The sequence below is a fragment of the Rhipicephalus sanguineus genome, chromosome 8 (genome assembly GCF_013339695.2).
Source record: "Rhipicephalus sanguineus isolate Rsan-2018 chromosome 8, BIME_Rsan_1.4, whole genome shotgun sequence".
NCBI lineage: Eukaryota > Metazoa > Arthropoda > Arachnida > Ixodida > Ixodidae > Rhipicephalus > Rhipicephalus sanguineus.
Window position 1 is genome coordinate 4019592 of NC_051183.1, and position 22155 is coordinate 4041746.

General features: G+C 44.9%; 1 protein-coding gene across 1 annotated transcript in view; it reads right to left on the reverse strand.

Annotated features, from left to right (window-relative positions):
* LOC119401233 (zinc metalloproteinase-disintegrin-like VLAIP-B) overlaps nt 1-22155 on the reverse strand; it is a gene marked incomplete in the record, with an annotated part of 54998 nt that overhangs the window by 7741 nt on the left and 25102 nt on the right. Inside the window, 5 exon segments of the mRNA XM_049418725.1 lie at nt 1240-1407; nt 13552-13660; nt 13787-13836; nt 15729-15862; nt 21893-21964. Coding sequence (XP_049274682.1) covers nt 1240-1407; nt 13552-13660; nt 13787-13836; nt 15729-15862; nt 21893-21964 — 533 coding nt within the window.

Here is a 22155-nt window from a genome sequence, read left to right on the forward strand (position 1 = left end):
CCTCGAGAACACTAAGCAAAAACAAACGTGTGCATGATTGTGGTTGCGCGAAACGTCACAAGATGTCGACACCATCGTCCGGTAACCTGGTATTGCTACACACCTTCGCTTATACCGGGATACTACACACGCTAAAAACCTCTCTTATGATTTTGCCGCAGCGTAATGCAATATTATCTAAATTAAATGTCGTTTAAATGCTGTTATCATCACCACTTAGTGGTTTGCGCAAACGTAAAGGTTTACGTACGTACGTAAAGGTTTACGTTTGGGCAGCTAAAAAACTGTACTAAAACTCGAGTTCCGGTAAAACGGTAAACGTAATCCGGTAACGGTAACGTAAAGAAGTATACGTTACAAGCTAAAACTCCCTAATATCACAGAAAGATTAACTCTAAATAATAATAAAGCATGAATACAAATTAAATCCCAAAAAAACCATACATTATCAGCACATTAAAAACCAACGTTGATGTCAGCTACAACATAAACAAAGGATCAACCAAATTAAATACATTTTGACATGTAGCTGGCTCAAGCAGGCAAACTGCGGCTAGAAACAGCGAGAATACCTGCGAGAGACAATGCAGCTTCGGTTTTTTATGACCATTTTACTATGGCCACTGTGATGTAAATGCCTCCTCGGGTTGCGTAAGTAATCAGATCTCGATTCCTTTTCAAGTGGCCATGATATAGCTCATAGATGAGCATCAATATGGATAGAACTCTAAGATGGGATAAAACATAATTGTTTTCTGTAAAACGGTGGGATAGCATTTAGCTCACCTTTCATAAGTAGATGGCTAACACTTGCTAACGCTTATGAAAAATAAGCATCGTCGGAATTCCGAATTTCTAGGGGATTTTTACCGGAAATGATGTGTCTCGACATTGCCAATTTTAGGGTTGTGAATGGGACTGGACCTTTATGTGTAGCGCTATCTTCAATATAATCAGTGTCCGTATGACCACCTTTTATGTGATCTCCAGTGTTTTCTGACTGGATTGTATTTTTGTTGTTTTTCGTTATTCTATGTGATTGAACCTCGTGCTTATGTGATCTTTTTTCATGGGTCGACTGACTTACATGATCTGTCTTAGGTGTGTTTTGGTGTAGTTTCTTTTTTTAATGGCTGCGATTTTCACAAATTCTACTATTTGTGAAAAGGAGTCGCCGGAGCTATTTAGAAGCGCCATCTCCTAAACAAAAAAATATAAAGAGGAAAAGTTCTCACTTACATCAGGAAGGCAACAAACTGCTCCTGTGAGCATGATGAAAAAGAAAACTGCCTCTCGTCCTTACTGACGTAGCTCATGAGGTACCCGTCACTCCAAAGGCAGTGGTATGCGCCTTGGTTTCCAGGAATGTTTGGTACTGGAGCCGCTTGGTCATGGCTTGATCCCATTCTGCACGGAGTGAGTGAAATAATTGTTTTATAAGTTGTGCGCATCACCGTCGGGTCTCGATTTCGTGGTTTTCATAGATCTGTTGCTCACAACTTGTTGTTTGTTTGTTTGCGCGTTAGTTTTCTTTGCCCTGACTGCCAGAATAGGTGGTCGTTTGCTAAACCATCACATGATTAAAGCGTATATTTTGGCCCACTCTAGCTATTTATAGTTACTCTAACAATTCACGGCACTAAAGACACCGCCAACTGTCGAATAACATTATACTCCGAGTAATTCGCCCAGTATATGGTCAAGTAAACACGTGAGAAACATCGTGTATATATTAAACATCAAACTTTTATTGTACTGTTGGTTTACGTGGTCCCTTCATTACAACGGTCCCCCTAGCGGTACGTCGCCGCACTAAATCGCACGATTGCCTTCCACAATGACACGCGCCATATGTGAATCTTACGTGAATTCTACCCAGTACATCATCAACGACATACTATCGGGCGCGTTTATCCTAAAGGGTCGATTGAGAGTCATGGCGACTTGCAGCTTTGAATTTTTTATTGTTTGATCACGCACAGAAGAAATCTCACACAGGCACTACTTTGGAGGTCAAAACCCAGTGCCCATATATACGGGGTGGTCAGTGAACGGTTGTGCAGCGCGAGCAGTCGGTTTTCAAATCAAGAAACTCGCTAGCAAACGCGAGGCGAGAGAATGGGGGGGGGGGGGGGGGGGAGGGGGGCTCGAGCACGCATCTTCAACGCAGCGAGCGCCTCCGCGCCATCTAGGATCTTTCTGAGAACTAGAGGTGGCTACGACAGCGCCATCAGAACTAGAGGTGGCTATCCTACATACCTACATACTACAGAGGAGGAACAGACCCACACCCTAAGGAGCTTCGCCCCAAAACGCCACCAGCAGAGAGAAACAAGCGGGCTAGCAACTGTCTCTTAAGCAGGACATACCGCTCACATGAAGAGGACAGGAAACTAATAGGAAAAATTGAGACCGCAAAAAGAGGCAGAAGCCGATATAGAAAAAGGGAACGAAAGGAAGGCACACCCTAGAGCACTACACGGGCCCGGGCCCGGGCTGGGCTCGGGCTTGAAAGTGCGGGCCCGGGCTTGTGGCTGCGGGCCGGGCCGGACTCGGACCCGCTCATTAAAAGGCGTAAGTCGGCCCTTCGAGCACACGCGAACGTTATGCATCGCATGGTCTAAGGTATACTGTGCCAAGCTGAAGTGACACGTGCAAAGAGCTGGCTCTTAGTAACGCTTAGCAATAAAAAATTTAAAAAAAAAACAGTTGAAGTGCAATTTTTTTCACAGTATAGATATAGATTGGCACTGTATATTTTCACTAACGTTTCGGCTGCTGGACCAGACTTTGTCAAAGTAACAAGTACATCGTGGTGGGTTTCCTTATAAACACGCCAGATGAGGTATAAATAAATAAATAAATACATATATATATATACATATATATATATATATATATATATATATATATATATATATATATATATATATATATATATATATATATATATATATATATATATATATATATATATATATATATATATATATATATAGGAGAAAGCCGAGGCAGAATAAGAACAGCCGGCCCACGAACGGGCGTTGTCTCTTGTTTCTCCTCCTCGTGCTGGTCAAGCACGAGGGCCCAAGCTAGGCCGCTGCTCATCGTCATGACACTCGGCCATGACTGCCAAAGAGCAAAGCCACCGATAATGTCTCTGGTGGCAGATCCTGGCTGTGTCACTGTGTTCGTTCACTACAATCCTGGAACTTGGCTTGGAGTTTGCCGATGACGCTTCTGGTGGGCGGCATTGACTGCACCTCGGTGGTCTGTCCCGACCACGCTGCGATTTCGTTTGGGGATCTGACAGGCGGGTATCTGGAGGACGAGACTGGCTACATCGCTGTGGTCGGTCTCGGCCACTCAGGGACTTTACGTGGACAGCTGCCATAGATAAATCTGTCGGCGGGCTTCGGCTGGGTCGTGGAGAAAGCGGCAGACGCGGCACGGCCAAAGAAGCTTGCTGGAACAGCATCTGAGAAGACACGCCGGGTGCCTTGGCTGGGGGTTCTACAGCAGGCTTATTCGGGATAGAACATATTATTTCAATGGGCTCTGGGGTTATCGACAGGGCAACATTCTTGCGCTTGTCCCGGAGAACCTTGTGACTGAACATGTGGTGACTGGGTGCGCATTCGGTCAAGGAATGCTCTCCAAGCAGTAGAAGCGGCTCCGGCGGGTCTGAGAGCACAGTGGTGTCACTGGTGTGGGTCATGGGCTCTTCCGGTACCTTCGCGAAAGGTGGGCAAGACACGAGAGGTGCTGGCACCTGCGCGAAGGTGGTCGTGGTCTCTGGCAACGTCACGGAATTCGAGATACTCGGCGGAAAACTCTGTTCGCGGCCGGTGTCTGCTCCGCGGCCTTCTGCGTTGATATCGCTCGAGAGGCTGTTGCGAGTGTATTCAGCGCCGAGGTTGTGTCCCTCATGAAATTCGTCGTCTAGCACAGGGATGAATACCTTGGCCTCTTCCGGCGCCTGTACTGTAGGCGTGTCAAGCACGACAGGAGCTGGTGTCTGTATGTGTCCCAGCGAAGGCGAATCTGGGGCCGGCTCCTCCAACTGTGCTGGACGAGTAGTGGTCTCGCCCTCTCTCAGTGATGTTGAGATGTCGTGTACCGGCGCAGAGGCGGAGACCAGCAACGGAGTGTAGGACCGGCGTCCGACGTCAGTTTCAGGACAGCCCGAGAGGGTTTCTGCCGTGGGGCTCGAGGGCACCGATGCCCCATCGAGCTGGTACCCCACATGAGCTTGATGCCCGAGAAAGGGCACGTTGGTGAAGGGCACAGCTGCACCATGGAAGCGCTGTGCCTCGCGAGCTTGATCTCGGGCGGCGGGCAGGTTTGTGCACGTCCGAGCCGCGCCGTCGAGGTGGTGTGCCTCACAGCCCCCATGCACGGTCGAGAATGGGTCTGGGGAGATAGGGTCACCCGCATGTGAAGGAGGACGAAAAAGATTTGTGATTTTTGCACACCATGCCGACCAGGATGGCTGCCTGACGCCCTCGTAGGCATGCCATGCCTTAGCGGCATCGCGAAGGCTGTCGATGGCAATCATCCATTTTTGATGGTCCGTCCAGGCGTGGCGGGTGCCGAGCGAGTTGATGGTGTCAATCCAAAGGAAAACGTCGTCCTGGAAGCCGCGGAATTCCGGTAGTTCGCAGGCAGCCAGTGATGGTGCTACGGTAGGCGAAACTCCGGGGCATGACGACGCCAACCAGTCGAGTTGGTATGAGAGCTCCGTGAGGGCACACCGCAGCTCTCTGCGGCTCTCGGGTGAGCTCTCTTCATGGTCTTGCGAGGCGGCGGCGGCCAACGCGGCACTGAGCGAATGCAGTGCTGGCAAGGCGGCAGGACACAGCACGGATATTGACGCTGCCAAGGCGTTCACCGTGACTCGGAGTCCCGCGATGGTGGCGGAAAGCTCGGCGGCGCTCTCGGGCGATCCGCGCGTGGTGCCTGTGGTGACGTCCGAGGAGTATGACGCGATCGGCGTACTCACAGAGGAGGGACCCTTGTCCGAGGAAGCTTGGACAGCACCCCTAAGCGGCTCGGGTGCCGATGGAGTACTGAGTAAGCCGTTGTCGCTGCGGGAAGCGTGGACGGCATTTCCGGGGTCCTTGCCGTTGGAAGCGTCAACCGCGTTCCGAGGTAACCGGTACCCGTGCGATGGCTTGTCGTGAACTGGTACTGCGGTGTCGATGAAGGAGGCTTGAGCCGCCGAGGAGGCCTGGACGCCGTCCACGGACGGTGCCTGAAGCGCCGACAGATTGGCAGGTGGTGGCGAGGAGGCATGTACGCCGTCCCTGGGTGAGAGGAGCCCGTGCGCATTGTTGCCGCGAAGTAGCACGTCACCGGACAAGTAGTTCCCCGGAACCACAACGGAGGCCTGGACGCCGTCCGCTCATGGTGGGATGGATGCTTACCGCGGTGGTATACTTGCGGGTTCCATCAGCGAGGAAGCGTGCCGGCGTTCCTCTGGAGGACGCGTTGCCTGAAGCTAACAGCTGGGGTTACCTTTCGACGACTGCGCCATTGTAATGAAGAAACAGAGAAACAAGAGACAACGCCCGTTCGTGGGTTGGTTGGTTGATCCTAGAGGAATGGCCCAACCCACCACGGGGGATCGGCCACGAATCGTGCGGCAGTAGGATGTGTGAGTGAAAAAAAAAGGGGGGGGGGAGAAAAAAAAAAGGATAATTCTCAAGAGATAATTTTAGGTAAGCGAAAATGTTATTTGTGTTCGCGGTTTCCCAATTGAATGCTAAAGAGATAGAAAAAAAATGGAAGAGAAAGAGTTAGTTAAATAAAAGCATTAAATAAATAATGAACGATAAATGAAATAAATAAATCACCGGTGTGTACTAGAAATATTAGCATGGCAGTCTTTTTGATTCGTTTATATAGTTAATTACTGCCTCACATATGTCCCTGTTGCAGTGACCCAGTGCCGACGCCCCCAGGGAGAGTAATGCCGTTACGGAAAGCTCAAGCCCAAGTTTTCGGAAGGAGGTTCAAGAAATCTTTGCCTTAGATGTTGATATCTGCGACATTCTGTGAAAAAATGCTCTATGGTTTCTGCTTGCGAACAATAACAACATTGAGGGGAAGGAACAAACCAGGCCTGTGTAAGTAAAAATTTAAAGAGGGAATTCTGCATCGCAATCTAGTTAACGTAACTTCTAATTGTCTTGTGCCACACCATGAACTATGCCATGGAAACCTAAGGTGCTGAAAGTCTGCCCCGTTTAGAACAGAAGATCGTGTGTGTTCCTCTCGAATACAAAAATATCGAAATCGTGCGATAGTATTTTGGGAGGAGGGTCTTAGAACCTTCAAGACCGGGCCCTGAATTGATGCCGCCGCTAATGTGTCCGCTGCTTCATTTAGAGTTATTCCAGTATGACCTGGTACCCAAACCAAACGGACAATACGTACATGATTGGGCATATATGTATATAATTCTGACAGGCAGCTCGATGACTTTGGTACTGTCAAAGCAGTGCAAACTGACAAAGAGTCGGTCAATATAACCACTGAAGAAATAGATGCTGGGAGTTTGCGCAATGCCAGAATAATTGCCATTAATTCTGCCTGGAATATTGGCGTAAAATCGGGCAGTCGAAGAGAAAAGGACCAGTTTAAAGCTGTTGAATAAATGCCCACTCCTGCCTTCTCATCTGCAACGGAGGCATCTGTGGCTATGACTGAACTTATCCGTAGACTCTTAAGGTGGTCGCTCAACAAGCCGTTTAAATATCTAATAGGCAATAGTTTAGCATTTTTTGGAAATATATCATCAAATTCTATTATTGTTTTATGATTGAGTACACTTGGGAAACTTATTTCGCGCATTGTTACTTGTAACGGCTCCAACAGCTGCTTTACGAAAATTATTTGAGGGCGATGTAACCGAGACCACTCACAATCAAAAAATCTGGACGGTTCGCAAAGAAATATATATTGCGAGCGTCTCTGTGGGGAGGCATAGATGTTTAGAAATGTCTGGACTGTTAGAATACGAAACCTCCTCGTGCTGGTCAAGCATGAGGGCCCAAGCTAGGCCGCTGCTCATCATCATGACAATATATATATATATATATATATATATATATATATATATATATATATATATATATATATATATATATATATATATATATATGAGGCGTTTTTTTTTCGAAATGGGTCAAATCCATCCAAAGAGAACTTGAGAAAACGGCAAAAATTTGCTATGCAAACTAAATACAACGCTGTCAAAGCTATTCTATGATATGTTTTACATGTCGGCTAGGGGAAGTTTCTGGCCACAATCAATTAAAAAATATGCAGCGGATTTCACCATTATTAGCATGATAACTTTGGATTTGGCTCATTTCGAATTGAGACATGGAATTCAATGCGCTATTCTTGAAAAAACTTTATTGAAATTCGGGCAGTGGCACATTCTTGCTTCGTCGGCGTCGACATTGCTTCTGTTCACGATGTCGTCGACGACTCGGGACCGATCTCTCGCCGATCTCTTCACTTCCACCAGAATCCATGATAATCCAGCTCCGAAAGGGCAAAGAAAAAAAAAACTTGCACGAACACCCAGAAAACAGGCAGAGTAGTCAGGCTAGGCGGGAAATCACACGGAGGCTTCCACGTTCGCCGAATCACGTGATCGCCGAAGCGCTCTACTATCGCCATACTGGATTGACTCATTTCGATCCATACAGCGCATGGATCTGGCTCAATTTCGTTTTGAAACGGGATCTGTGAGCACACGTAGCTGTTGGTATTTGACTCATTTCGTTCCGGATCTCTCTTTAGAGGAAAGTTGAGAGAATGTACTTGCCAATGGAGCAATATTTGAGCTAGTTTCGGTTTTTGGATTTAGCCCATTTCGAAAAAAAAACGCCATATATATATAATATATATATATATATATATATATATAGATATATATATATTATATATATATATATATATATATATATATATATATATATATATAATATATATTAACAGCACTAACAATGGGCCAGATCACGGTTGTTCCTATGGGAGGAATAAAGATTTTGGTCTTTTATTCGAGGTTGACACATACGGTACATTTCATTTATATTCCTTGGTATTACGTGCCAAAACCACGATATGATTACGAGGCAAGCCGTAGTGGCACCGGATCATTTCGACCACCTCGAGTTTCTCTAACGTGCACATTAAGATAAGTATATACACGGGTGTTCTTGCATTTCGCCCCCATCAAATTGCGGCCGCCGTGGCCGCGGGAATCGCACCCGCGTTCTAGGACTTAACAGCGAAACAGCTTAACCGCTGAGCTACCACCGTGGGCAAAGCAACTTTTCGCTGCATGTACACACCGGATTTTCCGTCCGATCGCCCGCTACAAAGCACACGGCATCATTAATAATCATCATCAACAACTAATATCCTCTAGCGGGCCCGGGTCGGGCCTGGTCATGAACAAGCGCGCCCTGGATTAGTAATGAATAATGCGCCCGGGCTCGGGCTGGGTACGGTCAAGTACGCCCGGACCGGGCCCGGGCTTGGAACCACGGGTCCGGGCCGGGCTCGGGCTGGGTTCGGTCAAGTACGCCCGGGACCGGGCTTGGAACCACGGGCCCGGGCCGGGCTCGGGCTGGGTTCGGTCATGTGCACCCGGGCCCGGGCCGGACCCGCGGTTGGAACCACGGGCCCGGGCTGGGCTCGGGCTTCATAAAGAGGGCCCGGGCCGGGCCCGGGACATAAAATCCGGCCCGTACAGTGCTCTAGGCACGCCTCAACACACATCACACCATACGTGCATGGGTTCTCGGTCGCACGACGTTGGAAATAAGAGGCGCTGTGTTTTTCAGCCGCTTGCTTGTTGTGAGAGACATAGCTCGGCAGTATAGGTTTTTCGATACCACTCAGCGCTAATACTTTAGGCAAAAGCAGTCATGCGATAACAAGTTGGTAGCCTTCACGGTGGAAATCCAGAGGTCAGTTCAGGGATGAAGATCTTACTGAAGTGTGATAGTCTTAGCATCATTGAGGCGAAAGGCTTAGATGTCTAATCAAACGCGAAAATTCACCGTTGGTGGCGTCAACACTGGTGACGCAAAAAATCATAATCTGGCGGTGACGTCGCAATGACACGTCATCACGACATTAATATGACGTCACCGTGACGTCACATTATGACGTCAGAATATGACGTCGTCACTTGGTCTGATGTGGGAAGATCACGGAGGCAGTGCAAAATCAGATCAGTAGCAAAAATTTACAATGGCCCTGATTCTAGAGGCAGTGCAAAACCACGTTGGTGGAGAAAGCTTTCGGCCTTCAGGTCGTCTCGGGCGAATGTTAAGAAATCTGTGAGCATTCTTCTTATATATATAATATATATATATATATATATATATATATATATATCTATATATATATATATATATATATATATATATATTATATATATATATATATATATATATATATATATATATATATATATATATATATATGTATATATATATATATATATATATATATATATATATATATATATATATATATATATATATATAGAACGGGAAAAGTACCGCATTCCTTTATTCTTCGCTCGCCTCTCTATTGTCTCCCGGCCGCCGACGCTCGGCGCTTTGGAGGGCGATTTATCTTATAGACTGAGAAAAGCGTGCAGCAACTTTACGACATTCGGTATCGTTTTGACTTAAATCACAAGCCTGCCGAAGAATGCCTGGGTGCTGCGCTTTTAGATGCTGCAACCGGCAAGAATCGGTCAAAGCCGGCGGGAACCGGCCGCGAGCGCATCACGAGCATGGCATGCAAATCATGCCGTTGATGGCATCCATGTCATGATTTTAATGGTACCACCTGTCATTTATGTTCGTCATACAGTCACGTCACGCAACAACAACCTTGGTGCATATCAAGGAAACGAACCGGCCGTGAGTGCACCATGAGCGTGGCAAGTAAGTGATGCCGTACATGACATGAAAGTCACGATTTTCATGTGACAGCCTGCCATTTACGTTCTTCGTACAGAAATGTCTCGTCATAGCAGTTTTGATATGTATCCATTTAATTGAACGGCGCTATAGCCCCGAGACCATGCCATGTAAATATGCTGTATATGACATGCGTGTCATTATTTGCACGTTAGAACCAGGCACCTATGTTCGTTATACACTCTTGTCACGCAGTACCAATTATGCAGGCCCGTATTCAGGAATTTTTTTCGGGGGGGGGGGGGGGGGGCACTTGCTGAAAACCTTGCCCATTTGAGCAAAACACTTATTTTCAGTATTTATTTTTGGTAAAAACACCTACTTCACCAAAATTTCCGGGGGGGGGGTAGTTCCGGCCCCTTGGGCCCACCCTCCCTGGCTTACGGGCCTGCAATTATGGTATATGTAAAGTTAACGAAGCGGCCGTAAGAGAACCTAAACGCGTGTAAAGCATGCGGTCCATGTCATGCATTTTAGGATTTTCATATTATGAACTGTCATTTATATTCGTCTACAGTCATGTTATGCCATATAAGTTTTTGTGTACATTTCATTAACGAAACGGACAGGAGAGCAAAAAGTCGTAGGTGGCTAGATAGATAGATAGATAGATAGATAGATAGATAGATAGATAGATAGATAGATAGATAGATAGATAGATAGATAGATAGATAGATAGATAGATAGATAGATAGATAGATAGATAGATAGATAGATAGATAGATAGATATGTTCAAAGTAGCAGAGGTTCGCTAAAAAGTACTTCGCATTTCTTTATCGCGTTAGTACGCGCGCGTGCGCGTGTAGGCAAGTGAAAACTGCCGGTATTTCTTTCCTAATCAGGTAGAGAACAACAGTATGCTTCATTCGGGGCCGCAAAAGCGCGCGCAATGCGTGAAACACGCGTTCCTCCGCGTAAAATCAACACGCGCCGCCGCAGCTTCAGCCGCGCTGGACCAAATATGGCGGCGGGCCGCACGGTCGCGGTACTTTTCCCGTTCCAGGGACTTTAGGGGCACGGAAGTGAAACTGTGTCGTACATAACAATTTATATAAAATTACTGGTTTGGCCCATTACTAGGAAACAATGTTTTTCTGAATTTAAAGGCGCTATTCTTTCATGACTATGATAGTTTATTCATTTTTGTTTCAACCGTCATTGTTTCTAACCTCTACGAAAAGTCGCAAAATACTGCATGTGTAGCATTTCCTAGAAAGAGCAGCGATTTTTCCGCGAGTAATATATTCATATTGAGGGCTTTGTAGGTTCCTATAGTAAGTGATAAAAATACTGTGGTACACAACTTTGGGCTGTCCAGAGGGCCCACGATGCGGTGGTAGGTCTCGGCCTGACTGCCCCGTCGTGGGAGCGGCCCGCCGTGTGCTAAGGCACACGCCTCCGGACTTTGTTAATAAAGTTCTTCCAATCCAATCCAAATTGAATGAAGAAGAAACGTTGCCACAATATTGTGATAAATTTGGGAAAACGAGCGTTCTGACCCATATTGCGGCTTCACTTTCACAATGTAGCGGTCCAAATAAAAATATGATTTTTTATTCTTGTGTAGTATGCGTTGTGGGTATGACGTACAGGAAGTTCAAAAATATATATGGTATATATGTGTGTATATATATATATATATATATATATATATATATATATATATATATATATATATATATATATATATATATATATATATATATATATATATATATATATATATATATATATATATATATATATATATATATATATATATATATATATGTGGTATAAGCCAACGCGTGCCGTATACAGGTATAGGGCACGCATTGGCTTATACCTAAAAGATCCTAAAACAACTTAAACAAGCTATAGCTTCGTTATGCCATTATTATTACGCAAGCCCATGTATCTTAATTATCAGAAGCCAAACACGACATCCTAGAAAAGCTCTGCAGGTCATTGAATTGATTATAATGTCGCACCTCGTAAAACACACACACACACACACACACACACACACACACACACACACACACACACACACACACACACACACACACACACATATACATATATATATATATATAGATGGCCACATGGCCACACACACATATACATATATATATATATATATGTGTGTGTGTGTGTGTGTGTGTGTGTGTGTGTGTGTGTGTGTGTGTGTGTGTGTGTGTGTGTGTGTGTGTGTGTGTGTGTGTGTGTGTGTGTGTTTGTTTTACGAGGTGCGACATTTTATGTGAGTTGCTACAAGCTATCCAAGATCGTGTCATTTCGCTCTGTCCTCGGGCACCTGCCGTGTATATGTCAGTGCGCTATGTCGTTTTGAAAAGGCTGTGTCACTCTTTCACTTATATCGGCGAAAGTGCGCGTCAAACCTTATTGCTATCGATATGAAAACAGTTGCACTTTCCGGCAATCGTCCCTGGAATAACAATCTTAACGTTTCCGTGGAGTGATTTCTATTCATTTTTGATAAGTGCGGTATCGATGGCACAGGCAGAAGACAAAACCTCGGAACAGGTGCGTGCTTCTGCTACGCATGAGGTGAAGCCCAGAAGCGTCTCTAGAAAAGTCGTGCACGTCATGTCCCTTGATTCAGCGTATTTTAATGCAGAATAAATCTTTCGTTTGCTCTATACAAGCTGAACATGGCGGCTGAGGAACGCGTAGCATCAACACTACAATCATCAGCACTATAATCATCATTATCATCATCATCTTACCACCATCGTGTTCGTTGTAATCAACGTTATCAGCACCAGCAGCATTGTAATCGCTTGGAAATATCTTTGATCCACTGCTGGAAGAAGGCTTGCAATTTCGCTTTCAGAGGGGATAGGAATGTGAGACGTTTGTTCTCGTAGCTATTCACTGCAGAAGCTTTTTTTATGAAATTTTTTTTCTCTGCTTGGACCGTTTTCACGAAAAGCCCCGAAGCATTCAGTTTATTTAGCAACACAAGGTCAATACATTGAAAAATGAATTAGCGTAAACTGACAATTTCTCGTCTCATTGATCGCATAACTCGATATGCAGTGACGGCCCGCCTATACATCCAAATAGGGAAAATAAATTCGCACGTATGTATATTGCTCTACCTTTAAATATGCTGCAGCCGAAAAAAGCATCACCCGTCAAATGTACATATGTATACAAAAAAAAAATTAAATAATTGAGGGCACTTGAATTCAACCAAAGAAAGGAGTCCGAGTTTGACTGACGCAAGTAAAGTATATATAGAACATGGCAAGTTGGAAAGGAACAAGTCTGGGCTAGTTGATGCATATGAAAAGAACTTTAAAAATCATGGAACGTAGGAGGCGGCTACAAAGAGAGAGGCAACGCAAGTGATAGGAAAACACTACAGGAAAACCCAAGGCGACACTAGCGCTAGTGTTGTGCCTGTTTTTGCAGCCGTCTATGTTCCGTCCTATTTTAACCTGTTATTGAGGCAAGATGAAACACAGAAACTATAGCGGGAGAACTATACAACATTACACACTAGGTTTCGAATATCATACGTACATGTGCGCCAGCTCGTGAGCTAGAGCAGCAACACCGGCATATCTTCTCCCGATGTCCAAGCTTTCACCTACCCTTCGCCTTGTGCACATACCTCCGGTCATGGCCAATCCTAAACAAGAAATTAGGCGGCAAGTGCGAGTACGCGTAGGCAAGATTGGATGGCAAACATTCAGCTTCAAATTTATACAATCCTGAATTCTTTGGGACTGTAGTACTTTGGGACTGCAGTACTTACCTGCTACCCCTGGCCTGATCCGTCCAGTGCTCACGCTCACCATGGAGTGTCTAAGGAAGCCGACATGAATGGCAGTTAGAAAGCTTCTTAAGTTTGCCTTTATTGATGGGCGTAGAAAGATGCGAACAGGCGCGTTGCTATCGCCTTTTCCTCAGGCAACACCAGTGCGCGCTGCATCCGTTATCGACAAAGTAATCGAGGTTTTTAAGCATGAAATGCTCTTAGCTCACGTTCTCAGGGACCTTCAAGTGACCTTGAGCCAGTCGTCATCCGGATACTTCAAAGGAGACATCCGGGAGCACAACGAGAATATTCGGGCATCGTCAACGAGACGAGACATCTCGGCAATCAGCCCAAAAGTTGTAAAAAAGCGCTGTCTTAGGCAGTCGATCCTTCGTACAGGACCGCATTACATACCTTGGGCGCGATACAAACAAGTTAGCAAATACATTGCTTCGCAGTTCTTTCTAGTGTTTGCTCGCACTGTCACTGAAGCTGTAAATTCTCGTACGCTGAACTCTTATTTTACCAGCGAAGCTGTTTAACAAATCGTTTTTTATTTGTGAGTCGATCGCAGGAAATAATAATCATCTTGACGGCTATGTGCCACTGTGCGGCTACCTGAGAACGAGTACAGAGAGAGAGAGAGAAAGAATGAAATAGAGAAACAAACAGAGAGACGGAAAGAAAGCTATCAAGAAAGAGAAAGACAAACATTCTTGCCGAAAAGAGATTCTTCACGAGGCAGGATTCGAACCCGCCTACTCTCGATCCGAAGGCGAGCGTCCTAACCACTCGGCTGTACAAGCACGCCAGCAGAGTATATCATAGCCTTGTATAGTATAGTGATGCAAGGGGGTGGGAAAGAGAAGTGAGCGTGAGGAGGAGGGAAAGGAGGAGGATGAGGAGGAGAGAGAAAGAAAGGAAGAAAGAAAAGAGAAAGAGAGAGAGAACATTAACGAAAGAGAGGGAAAGAAGCAGAGAGAGAAAAAGATAGAAAGAAATAGAAGGCAAGCATCACGACGTCTAGCGACCAGATGTCGCACCACTTTGCCAAGCCGCGCATGCGCAGTAGCTAAGCCACGCCCACCGACGGAGACATAGCAAGCAGCCTCCGCTCTATAGTGCATAGCCTGGCTGCGTACTCCCGAGGAGGAAGCCGCGCATCTCGAACAGGGGCGTAGGCAGAAATCTTTTCCGGAGGGGGGGGGGGGAGTTCAGCCATACTTTACGCATGTTCGTGCGTGCATTTGTGTGTGTGCGTATACATATACGCAAGCAAAATTGAAAATTTTCGGAGGGGAAGTATGAAACCCCCCATCCCCCCCTGGCAACGCCCCTGCTAGACGAGTCGGTTGACGGGGAGTACGAGCGGCGACGGGTCCGTGCTTCGCTATGCCAAGCTTTGCGCGACTTAGTGCAAACTGCAGTAGAATGGAAACTGTCATTAGTGCAAACTGCCCTCAATTTTTTTTCTTTCTCTCTTCATGTGTTTCACAAGTAGCTTTGTAGACCTTTTCATTGCCAGTATTGTTGCAGCATCCAGGTAGTCATTAAAACACTCTGTCGCGTTCTCTATTAACCAATTGATGGTATCTAACACCTCATGTCTAATATATCATGCAATATATCAGTCGCAACAATGCAACAGCTTGCTGAGATCTAGTGGCACTTTTGAAGCGAAATACAATGTTTACAATTTAGTGGAAATAGTGTAGGCAGGCAGACAGGCAAGCAGGTAGGTAGGTAGGTAGGTAGGTAGGTAAGTAGGTAGGTAGGTAGGTAGGTAGGTAGGTAGGTAGGTAGGTAGGTAGCTAGGTAGGTATGCAGGTAGGTAGGTAGTAAATATTGTTAAGGTCCTGAAGAAGTCACCTACCCCGTAGTGAATGTCAGGATGACATAGGATGCGCTCATTAAGAAATTGCTGTGAAGATCAACGTACCCGGTGACCAGCATTACGGCGTCGGCACCCACGAAGTCACTCAGCCGCCCTTCAACGTACGACTGAAAGTTAGTTAGTGTATTTTCAGCAATCATATCCTTTCCGTACATGATCTCATAGAAGTCGTGGCCCCACTGCGCACAAAACAATAAAAAACATGTTAAATGAGAACATACTAAAGCTGTTCCTAAATATAGAAGCATAAATTTCGGTTTTCTCGACCAGTGACCGGACGCTGACACATTTTAGCGTTCAAGACAAAAATAATTAAGGCCGCTTCGCACTAGGGGTGCCAAGCCTGAAGGAAGTGCGGAGCTGGGCGGCCTTGCTTGTTTCTCTACTTTTTATTCCTGTGCTTGTTTTAGGGGCGAAGCTCCTTATGCCGTGGGTCTGTCCATCCTCCGTTTGTTTGTTTGTAGTAGCCACCTCTAGTTCGTGAGAAGCGCGCGTTATGGTATGCAGTAGAAGAAGAAGACGACGTTGACGAGTGAGACTCTCGTGCGTGTTCGCCTGTGTGGCGTTCTTTCTTCTTTACTACGTCTCGTGATTTCAACGACGCCCGAAGACAACATTTCAGAAGTAACGCGCCATGAGGCTCCCTCTTGGCGCGCTTTCTCTTTTGCTCGGAGTCGCCGGATGGAAGACAAGGCTACAGAGACCCACCCACTAGATAGCCGTTAACTTTGCAGTGGTCGAACGTCTTGGCAAAAGATTTCCGCTCTCTTATGTTTTCTTTACTTGTTGTTGCCTTCTGTAGTTTCCCGCCTACCATGTAAGCCTAGCTGGTTTTATTTCAAGCTTGTAGACGATGTGGAACGGGACCCCATACTTACTGCGGTGGACGTTCTCTGTCTTACCGAGACATGGAACGCCAAAAGACCGTACATTAAAGGATACGTTCCCATCGTGTGCATCGATGATGCAGAGCGTCCTGCAGGTGCCGTGGCCGCATACGTCAAACAAACAGAAAAGGCACACGATCTGAAACTACTACCAACGACACAGCGCCACAACGGTGAATATGCTGCCATCGATTTTGATGCATCATCATGACCATGTACCTTGCACCCAATTTGTCGAGTGGGAATATCGAGACATTCATTGACACGGCATTGTGTAATTATGACAAGTACAAGAATAGAGCATTTGTGTTAGTTGGTGACCTGAATGTCGATATAACCGAAAAGAACAATGTGTGGTTAATACAACATATGGCAGCCAAATATGCTCTCACGTGCACGTCCTTTGATCATATGAAACCAACGACCATCAGAGCGACGTGTATAAAACTGGTATTTTCAAATTTCCAGTTGCAACCCGTACAGGAACCGCTATCCCTTCATTTCACGGACCAAAAAGCCGAGATAATGAAGGGACAACGCAAGCCAAGCCTCATTTAATTACGAAAAATAAAATTTTGATGTTTGTAATATACACACAGTGTTTCTCACTCTTTATATGATGATTGATGAGGCGTTACACAGAAGATTCACGGTTTACCGATGATTCCGTCCGGAGCTTCGCCCCGCTCATCATTCACCATGTGGATATGCTGTGAATTTTTTTGTCTCATCTCTCTGTTTTTTTTTCTTTTTTGTCTCTGTTTATTTCTATGTCTTTCTTTCTCTCCCTCTTTCTTTCTTTCTTTCTTTCTTTCTTTCTTTCTTTCTTTCTTTCTTTCTTTCTTTCTTTCTTTCTTTCTTTCTTTCTTTCCTTTTCTTTATTTCCTATCTTTGTCTCACACACTATCTCTCATCCGCTCTCTTTCTTGCTTGCTTCCTCATTCTATCTCTTCTGTCTCTATTTCTTTCTTTCTCTTTCTGCATTTCTTTATATGTCTCTTTCTCATTCTTTATTAGCTATGCTTTACTCTCTTCCTTCCTTCTTTTCCTCCTCCTGACCCTCACTTCCCTTTTCTACCCCCTTGCTATACGATACTGTTCGCCGAGAGATCGGGCTACAGGTGGCAGCACCGTCGCCGCGCTAGTGTGGATAGGCGGTTGTCGGCGCGTATACAAACGCACACAACAGCGCTTCGTTGTGAGCGATTTGACTCGATTTCCGGCAAACAAAATGCGTTGACTGCAGCTTTCTGGTAATATGTGCGCTCTTCATTCCCGAATTAATGCACGAAGCGCACCGAGCGTTACTATTACTTCTGAGAGAAGCGCATTCTGCCAACGAACGGGTTGCTCGCCTTCGGCAACAGTCGGCGTTTTCGCAGTGGATGAAGCTTTCTTGTCTTATTTGTACATGTTTAGCTTGTGTTCTGTCTACTACGCACTGCTGTAGTGCAACTGAATTAAGTATTTACTTGTTGTTCAACTGGATACCCCCCAACAAAAAGAAAGCTCGTATTCCTGCACGATGAGTTCAAATAGCACTATGTGTACTGCGTGCCCAAATATTCATCCGCATTTTTATTCAGTTCTCCATGAAATGTAGGACAGTTGATAGGTTTACTGAGGAAGGCTACGTGGCTGACAGCGCTTTAGCGCTACGGAGACCTTTAACATGCACACGCTTATTTTTATTCCAGTAACAGTACACAAAGGTAACTGCACAGCACGGAACTTCGATTGATTACTTGTACCACAGTAATGGAACAAAGGCCCCGTTATTTCAAAGGACCAAAGTACGTTTTTTTTTTCATGCGAATAATGTCCGCTGCCTTCCGTCAATCTACTATAACAACGTAGCACAAACGCTCAAGACAATGTTAAAAAAAAGTTGTGGCTTCGCGTGAAATTACTACGGCATAAATATAAATTACGCCATTGGGATTAATTTTGGCCATCAGGGGTCTTAACGCGTACCTTAATGCAAGCAGACGGGTGTCTTTGTATACATTTCGCCACAAGTTATAATTGCGCAAGGCAACTCAGTTTTGCGATTTCTGTGTCATTCCATTTTCTGTTCTTTTGAGGGGACAATTTAAGTACCGAGGTGTTAGACGTGACTTGACAGAAATATTTCTCTGTAGTGGGACCAGGACCGTACACAACTAAAGCTCGTCGCGTAACCTTTAAACGACAGTCCCGAAGTTATACACCTAACCCCAACGCGCAAGTGCATGAGAGCCTTTTTTTACCACCAAGCCGCTAAAAGGCTATATTCACACGAGATTTAATACTTCTCATCTTTAGGACAACGCCAAGTGCACTTTGCAATGTGCTTCGACCACAGAGAGAGAGAGAGAATAAGGATGAAAGAAAGGCAGGGAGGTTAACCAGGGCCGAGCCCGGTAGGCTACCCTGCACTGGGGAAGGGGGGAGGGGGAAGGAAAGTTGGAGAGAGGAGGAGAGAAAAGTCACTGTTGGCGTCGACGTAACGGCAGTTCTGTGCTTGACATCACAGGCGGTGAGTGAGTCCCGTTGCTGAAACTAGAGCAGCGCATTCGTTGCTTTATGCAAACTGTATGCGCGGTCCCATGCTTCGCCGTCTTCGACCACAGAGCGGCATCTGGACTGATATGACTCTCGTGAACGGAGGTACGACGATCACACACAGCACTCTCGATAAGTGCACTCACTAATGTTATTACAGTACATATACAGCCGATCAAGGCCAAATGCTTCTTTACATCGTGTTAGGCATACGTACGAGCGCTTAAAGTTGCACTAACGCAACAGAACAAACCGCCTTTTCAGGACCTGCATGACGTACGCGCACATGCAAACGCAACGTGGCTAGCAGACGACGCATGGAGCAATCCACACTAGGCGCGGTTCAGTCAGAAGCCGCCAGGCGGCGACTCCGCTCGATCTCACGGCCAATACAAAGCTATGCTATGTTCTGTAAGCGTGCTTGGATAGCCGAGTGGTTAAGACGCTTGCCTTCCTATTGTGGGTACGCGGGTTGAACTCATGAGGAATTTTTTTCACCAAGATTTTCTCTTTGTTTATTACCTTTGTTTGTTTTTTTCTTTCTTTCCTTTTTTTCTTTCTTTCGTTTTACTTTCTTTCTTTGTTTTTCTTTCTTTCCTTTTCGTTTTTCTTTCTTTCTTCTTCTTGTTCTTTCTTTTCTTTCTTCTCTTTCTTTCTTCTATTTCTTTCTTTCTTTCTTTCTTTCTTTCTTTCTTTCTTTCTTTCTTTCTTTTCTTTCTTTCTTTCTTTCTTGTCTTCTCTTTCTTTCTTTCTTTCTTCTCTTGTCTTCTTCTATCTCCTGTTCTCTCTTCTGTCTTCGCTCTTCTTTTCTCGCGATCAGGTTTGCTCCGAGTAAGCAGGGTTAGCCAAGCCACGCCGGAAATCGGCGCACGCGCTTTGGGAGTGAACAGAAGATGAAGAGGACTGAGAGAAAAGAGGACGAAAGAGAGCGGTGCCGATTCATGATTATGATAGTTTCTGTTCGCTCTACCCGGCGCAACCAAAAGCTTTAAGAGCTCCGCCCTTAAAGAAGTGAAATTTGCCCAAATTGGCATTTAATATTTCAGTCATTAGCCATATTGATTTGGCTTTCTATTTAGTCTGGATGGCGAGGGCGGAGCGTTTAAGATTACTGCAGGAAACTGCAAAATATGCAGATTATGAAACAAAGTTTAGAGCTAAGTGGCCCCATTTAAAAGCAGCTATCACAGTATTGTCACCTGAGAGACTAATCCCTTAATAGCGGACCAAATTTGCATAAAGTGTACTGCTCTGTAGTGCAACAAAAACTGAAAACTATCGACAATTATAGACACGCATGTCGAGTTCAGCGGTAATCTATACACCCCAGACATAATTGCACATTAAGTTTATTCTGCGCACAACACCGGCAATTTGCACTAATAACGACTGAAAAACACACAAAAAGATTATGAGTATGCGTTTTTTATCGCAAACGCACTACTGACAAAATATTGCAAGCCTTCTCTTCTATAAAAGCCGGTTTATGAAAAAGTTACTGCCATTACAGGGCATGGAGAGACAAATTTTCTGTATACCTCCTTTTCTGCAACAGCAAGACCTTTCAACTGACAGTCGGTGCCTGCGTTGCATATTTCTTTGCTTTTGTGTGCATGTTTGCAAGTGCTACTGTCTTCTGTGATGAATCTTTACCAACTAGCTCAAGTCTCTGTAGCGTAAACAGCTCCACCCTATGATCTTAAGCAGAACTTACTTCCCAAACCATATAAATACTATAATAAGAAGGTCGATTCCTATTAGCTTGGTGAAATGCCTTTTTTTTTTTAATTGTGCCAGAGCCCTGAATTTGCTTTTGAGCCTCATTACCAACAGCTGTCAAGTACCTACTGCACATTGGAGGTCAGCTAGCAGTTTCTGTGACTGCTGCTGTGAAATCTCTTGTCATATTCCGTGATTCAGCCGCGGTCCGCATGCTGTCATAAAAATCGCTTGCTACACTGCGGTGGACGATTAGTTGCCGGCCATGTTTTCGGCGAAAACATTATCGTCACGAGCGCGTGGTGGTATTGGTGATGGCGGTACGTAATAAGGGAAGGGTTCAGAGCCCGTTTCGTCTTAACACACAGGGTCACATTGTGAACGAAATCGCGAATGACGAAAATTGCAGCTTTACTCTGCTCTTCTGCATTATAAGTGCTGGATATACGTATTGATGAAGAAAGGAAAAATGCATTGATGTAATAGACGCTTGTTTATTGTTTTCTTGATACTTTCGATAACTCGGCATTCAGTTAATTAGGACATTTTTCACGGTCCGTAAAATCTGAATTAATGAGCTTTTACTGTATTACGTTTATTTACTCGCTCATGAAAAGTATTACGTTCGTAAGATGTGCAAGCATTGTGAAGCTTCTGAAAGCTGTCATTACTGTTATTTGTCATCCTGTTTGTGCATATGCTTGCAAACCAATTATTATTAATAGTCGTAGCACGACAGCAAATCATGGCTAATACTATTTCGCCGGATTGCTTGTCGGAGGGCATATCGCGAAAGAATGTAAGATTGAACATGGTCTTCATCTAATTTAAGTGTTTTAACTTGCGAAAAAGGAAAATAACAGCATAAAAACCTACACGCGGTGCCTTGTATAATTTCTATTTACACTCCGTTTTTTCTGGGATAAAAAAGGCTCAAGAAAACAATGCATTCCAGCTGCATTTTAATGTCATAATTTGATGACACTGATGAAGTTTTAGTTTTCAAAGTGTCGGAATTTTTACAATTTGGAAGTGCTTTGTTTTAAATAAAACACATACCTCTGCACGTTCAACGCCAACCAGTCTGGGTACGATAGACACATATCGTACACTTTCGTAGCGTAATTTCACCTTGACAACATGAGCAGCAAAAGAAAACAAAGAATATAAAAATAATTAAAATGTAGGTCTTTCTTAAGCTCAATGCCGTTGATGTGAAATTTCGCGAACATGTTAGAAAGATCGTTCTTATTTCCCAAAATATGAGTCAAGCAAAATGCCCACAGAAGCCACACTACATTCGCACATGTGCACGAGACAAT